Genomic DNA, 5,613 nt, shown 5'->3' on the forward strand with positions numbered 1-5,613 from the left:
AAAAAGATTCAACTGTCTAATAGAAATGCATTAACAAACAGTACTTTTTGGCCAGAATTCTTCAATAAATGGTTAGAATATTTTAAAAAAATTACCTTAATAAAAGAAATTAAAGTTTTATTCTGAAAAAGTAGCAAAATGTTTTCAAATTTCCCGCGCCACAGAATAGTATACATTCAGGCGTATTTCAAAAATGATTTCATAAATTGGCTCTCAAGGGTAGTCAAATTTGCATAATTGTATGTGCATAATTCCGTCAGGTGCATAATCCCGAGTGACTTAATGCCGGGACTGAGTGTACTAACTTTGTAACCACATTTTCTTACAATGCAGTTCTCTTGAATGAACCTTTTATCAAACAAGAAAATATTTGACAGTGTTTTAGTGTTTCATGAAAGATAGACGAGTTGAAAAGTAATTAACTAATTCCTGGAAAAAAATACCAACATAATACCTAAAATATGTAAGATAAATATATTATTGAATTTTTACACAAGTTGTAAACAAATTCACTGTAATATATTTTAAAAATAACTGGTTTATGGAGATATAAAATTTTGGTTATTTTTTGGATAAAATATCCATAATTTAACCAAAATATGTCAGATACATTTTTTTCTATTATTATATGTTGCAACCTTTATCATTATTTTTCAATAAAAAACAGACACGGTTTTATATTACAAAATTCCAGGTACAAAAGAGTATTTACGATCATAATTAATTCTGTGGAAATAATTCTGCAATATGATTTATTCAGACTACAATTTTAGTAAAATAATAAAATAATTTCTCTGAATGTGATGTGATGGTTATGATGAAATATCATTATCGTTGATGTATTATTGAGACATATTGAAGCTATAAACCGCACGATAAGCTCTATACTTCCGTAGAGAAAATCCCCTGATATTTCCTTCAGTACCAAAACATCAACGACTGTGAGGTACATTCCATTGTGTTCTTTGGAGAAAATCAGGTGAAGATGCAGTCTCTCAAATTTCTGGCACTTTGGATGCTTTTCTCCGTTCTTGAACTTCATGGTAAATTTGCAGAAGTCTGCCCCAGTTGACGGAGCATCTAATTACAGTGAATTAAATGAAGTATTTTGTCTCTTTGATCTTTAGTAGACGCACTCAAGTGCTATTCCTGTGACCATGCCACTGTCGAGGAATGCTCTCAGCCCAATATTCACGCCCTAAGTGTCATGACTTGTCCTCCAGTTTACACAGAGTGCATCAAAATTATCGGAAACTGTGAGTGCGTTCACTTCTTTAAGAATATCTTTTTCTAGGAAAATCATTTTTCAGCTTCCGCAGGAGACTTTACCATTAGAGGATGTGGACCACCTGAAGTTTGTCAGACGGCGGATGAGTTTTTCGATGGATTTGCGGAATGTCATGTCTGCAGTACTAATCTCTGCAATTCCAGCTCAATCCTGATCATTTCTCACCTGATCTTGACACTTCCACTTGCAGTTTACCTCAAAAGACTTTTAGTATGAATGTTGAAGACACAACTGATAAACTTTTCGCTGAAATCAATCATCAAACAAACATCTTAGGGCGTAATCTCTCTGACGATTTGGTTACAAACAACTTTCCATCTTTTTTTAGTGGTAAAAATGATAAGATAAGATAAGGTGAATAATGAGTTAGGCTTGTCTGAAAGGTATTTTATCATTCAAATTTTCAATAAAAAAACATGAAACTCAAACTATTTTATGTAGGGGAGACCGGAGCACCCCCAAGCGGCATTTGATATCCAAATAATGTATATCTCAAATGTAATCAATATATTTTCATCGTAATTGAGCTATTTCTAAAAAAAAAATATAATATATGGACATGATAAAAGTATATTATCTTAAAATTATATGCGTTAAGTCTTTAGAAATTTGACGGAATAAGTAGAATTTTATGCTGGATTTTTAAATAAATTTTACTTCTTTTGGCAATGCAATGAAGTTCTTCTTTCCACTTGCAATTATGCTATTTTACCAAACACTACCACCATAACTCTAAATCGTTATGATAATTCTTTAAATTTGGCTCAGGAATCTCCTAGTTATTTTTTCTAAGATTTTCAGTCCTACCCCAAGTAGCACTTTTTACTATAAAGTAAATGAAAGGACGGTTAACTGTAGGAAAAATATGTTGAAGGTTTTACTATGTTTTTCTATCGATATTTTGGTGAATTAGAAACTTTTATATCCAAAATATATCTATTTCAGTTGAAGAAAAAATAACTTGAAAATACCGAGATTTTAACTTTCAATTGATAAATTGTCATTTATTGTGCATTTTTACTGATATAGTTTTCTCATTTAAAATTATTAATTTGTAACGATACAGGTAGAATTTTTTAATTTTTTGTCTTTCCGCCCCTTTTCAAGAAATATTTTCCTAACCGTAATCGCAATTTTTTGGATGACGTTTGTTGGATAAAATGTAATATAAAAAAAATATAAGCAATTTTTTTCTAAATAATTTTTACTAACTAATAATCTAAAGCTGTTATTGATCTAAAGTTTATTGCTATCTGTTTTGAGTTATATGCATTCAACAATTATTTTAAGGAGAGAAAAGTCTTTGGAGAGTGTGCGTTCTCTCTGGCAGGACCTCTAATTTAAATCATTATCAACATTTTTAAAGCAAAATAATACGAAGATTAAAAGGAAAAACATTGATTGATAAAAAACTAATATATTGGGAGCAGAAAAAAGTTCTCGCTGTTTTTCGTGAAAATCCAAGTTTTATTGAACAAAATTAGAAAATCTTATTTCATTGAAAAAATTGTCCCTATACTTTCTCTGATTAACAGCGCGAACTTTTTTGTATCCCTAATAATTTCTGGAAATAATACCAACATAATACCTAAAATATGTCAGATAAATATATTATTGAAATTGTTCACAAGTTGTAAACAAATTCACTGTAGGGTAAAGTGGTACAAGTTGGACAGTGTTACAAGTTGGACAATGGTACAATTTGGACAGGGCTTTTTGTTTTGATAAATTTAGTACTTCATTTTTATTTGTATATTTTTAATGCTTTAGTTTTATAATTTGGTTCCTTTTGCTTAAAAACAAATTTTGTTCTGTATTTATCAAGAAAAAAGCCATGTCCAACTTGTACCGGCGAATTGTCCAACTTGTAACACTAATTCCAAATTATATCACTTTACCCTAATTATATTTTAAAAATAACTGGTTTATGAAGATATAAAATGTTGGTCATTTTTTGGATAAAATATCCATAATTTAACCAAAATATATCAATTACATTTCTAGAGAAAATATAACGTTTTCTTTATATCAATTAGTTTATTATTATTATTATCACTAATATCCAATCACAAAAATAGGGTTTAAGTTATATATTGGATATTTTTTAGATATCAAATATTCTAATATCAAAAGCTTCTTGGATTTTCCTTAATCTGATTGAAAAAAAGAAAATAGGAAGGATTGGCGGAGATTACCATTTATATGAATTATTTGCGATTTTTCAAAGACTAATACCATTTTTAGCATGATAAATCTCCCAAGTCAAATTTATTCTCAGTCTCGTATTCCAATTAACAAATGACTCAATCGTTGAATGTGCAGTTCTCTTGGAAAATTTCCTGTGAAAATTGCACCTTTTCCCATTTCCTGCTGAATCAATGGCTATAGAGTGATTCTCATGTGTTCGTTTTCGTTATCTAATCAGCGAATTGAGTTGGTTAGAGATAAACTCCTATCTCTGTTTCTAATGTGAGGTATTTTCAGTCGAATTTATCCACACACTAACCAGACCATTTTCCCTGCCCAATCCAGTGAAATATTTCATAGATTTTCCGACCGAAAATTAGTATCTTCTCGTTGTGATAAATCAAGTGAAATGGCATCAAAGATAATTCTTTTACTATTCTCTCTCTCTGCGTTGCACCTGGAATACGGTGAGTGTTGGTTGGGGAGCTTTGTTGGATGCCAAATTTGTGTGTTGGAAAAGTTTCAATGGGAGTGTTTTCTGTTCGCAGTTACTGCAATCCGATGTTACGAGTGCTCCTCCAGTGACAACAAATACTGCAATGATCCTCCGGATACGGGTAGTCTGCAACCGGTGGATTGTGGGAATGGAGGTGTCTGTACAAAGGAGATTCTCACGGTGTTTGACAAGACAGTGGTATCCAGATGGTGCGGAGATGCAAATTTCTGCAAAAATGTCGATGAATCAATAGCCACTTGTTCCCTCTGTCTCACGGATCTCTGCAACTCCTCAAGCTTCCTCAAAAGCTCTCAAGCTCTCGTCATCCTGACTGCCTTTTTGGCCTCTATCGAGGTACTCAGAAGAATGTTTGCAGTGTGATTTTCTAAATTATGACTCATGTTTGTGTGTTCAGTGATGTTAAAATACACAGTAAAAAATTATTGTTACAAAAATTTCAACAAAATTTCAATAATGTGTGGTTTTTGTGTAAAAAAAATTGGGCATTTTTGAGAAAACCAAATGTAAATGATTTTTAGTATATTTTGCTACATAGGAAAAAAAAATAAATGATTTATTACGCAAAATTTCTACATGAGACTTTCGAAGCAAAAATCGGCTATTTTAATAGGGAAAGTCTTATACGATAGATTGGTTTTACTCTCAACAACTCACATGTTGGTAGTCTCTATATTATTTACAAATTTAATAAATTATCAAATTCGTATATAAACTGTCCGAGTCCAAATTGAATAAAATACTTCTGAAAATTTGGAATGCATCAAAATCAAGAGCTTCTAATACGAAATAAAACTGAAATACTACTCCTAAGATTTAAAATTTACACTTTTAGGTTTTAAAACATATTACTAGCTATCTTTTAAATTTAAAAACATAAAAAAATATCCAATTAACCAAAAGCTGAGTTCAATTTTCTTTAAACAAAAAAAGCGATCAGTCAAAAAATAAAAATGGGCTGTAAAAAATGAATAATGATAAGTAAAATATCAAATTTTGATCGGTAACAAAATTATTTTATTAGATTTTATTAGATTATAAAAGTGGGTGGTGACTAAAAATATATTTGGGACCGCTACACCCAGGCTTCTATCTTTGGGTCCATGATGCATCCTCCAAGATTATTATCAACCTTGAGCCCAAACGGTTAGAGGTAGCGACCTCGAAAAATTCTATTACTCTCAAAACTATTCTTTTAATCTTTAGAGTGATTGTATGAATCGGTTTAAATCGGTTGAGAACCGGTAAACGGTAAATAATGCAAAAGTTAAGGTATAGCATTTAAGTTCAAGCATTTCGCAAATTTAGTTTCGTTTTTCGTTAGATCTAAAAAATAAAAAAAGAGAGTAGCTATTCTACATTAGGATTTTTCAAAATAAAACTCGAACTTTTTTTCTCACGTTAAATTGTTAAAAGTTGTCATTTGAACTAAATTTTAAAAATAAAGTTTTTGTGTTTCGATTAATTTCCTAATTTCCCTTAGAATCATGCGGAGGAAATCATTTTCTGAGAAAATCTCCACTTGGGATGATTTCATACCGATTTTCAATACAATTAGGAGTTGTGGAGCAATGCACTCCTTCATGTGGAACCGGTGTGGAACGTAAGCTTCCTTCCACAATTA

At 30.9% G+C, this 5,613-nt stretch overlaps 2 protein-coding genes across 3 annotated transcripts; both read left to right on the top strand.

Annotated features, from left to right (window-relative positions):
• Positions 1–982: 982 nt before the first annotated feature.
• LOC129806217 (uncharacterized) lies at positions 983–2,486 on the top strand. Of its 2 annotated transcripts, none has more exons than XM_055854639.1 (3): positions 983–1,043; positions 1,131–1,256; positions 1,311–1,939. In XM_055854639.1, the coding sequence occupies exons 1-3, from the start codon at positions 986–988 to the stop codon at positions 1,502–1,504; spliced, it is 378 nt and encodes a 125-aa protein (XP_055710614.1). In that variant the 5' UTR covers positions 983–985; the 3' UTR covers positions 1,505–1,939. The 2 variants fall into 2 exon arrangements, with proteins under 2 accessions (XP_055710614.1, XP_055710613.1); XM_055854638.1 differs by having other exon boundaries at positions 986–1,043; positions 1,128–1,256; positions 1,311–2,486.
• Positions 2,487–3,724: 1,238 nt separating this feature from the next.
• Positions 3,725–4,758, top strand: LOC129806218 (uncharacterized). The gene is made up of 2 exons (XM_055854641.1): positions 3,725–3,942; positions 4,024–4,758. Exons 1-2 carry the CDS (start codon positions 3,885–3,887, stop codon positions 4,350–4,352), a joined length of 387 nt encoding a protein of 128 aa, XP_055710616.1. The 5' UTR covers positions 3,725–3,884; the 3' UTR covers positions 4,353–4,758.
• The last annotated feature ends 855 nt before the right edge of the window (positions 4,759–5,613 follow it).

The sequence above is a fragment of the Phlebotomus papatasi genome, chromosome 3 (genome assembly GCF_024763615.1).
Source record: "Phlebotomus papatasi isolate M1 chromosome 3, Ppap_2.1, whole genome shotgun sequence".
NCBI lineage: Eukaryota > Metazoa > Arthropoda > Insecta > Diptera > Psychodidae > Phlebotomus > Phlebotomus papatasi.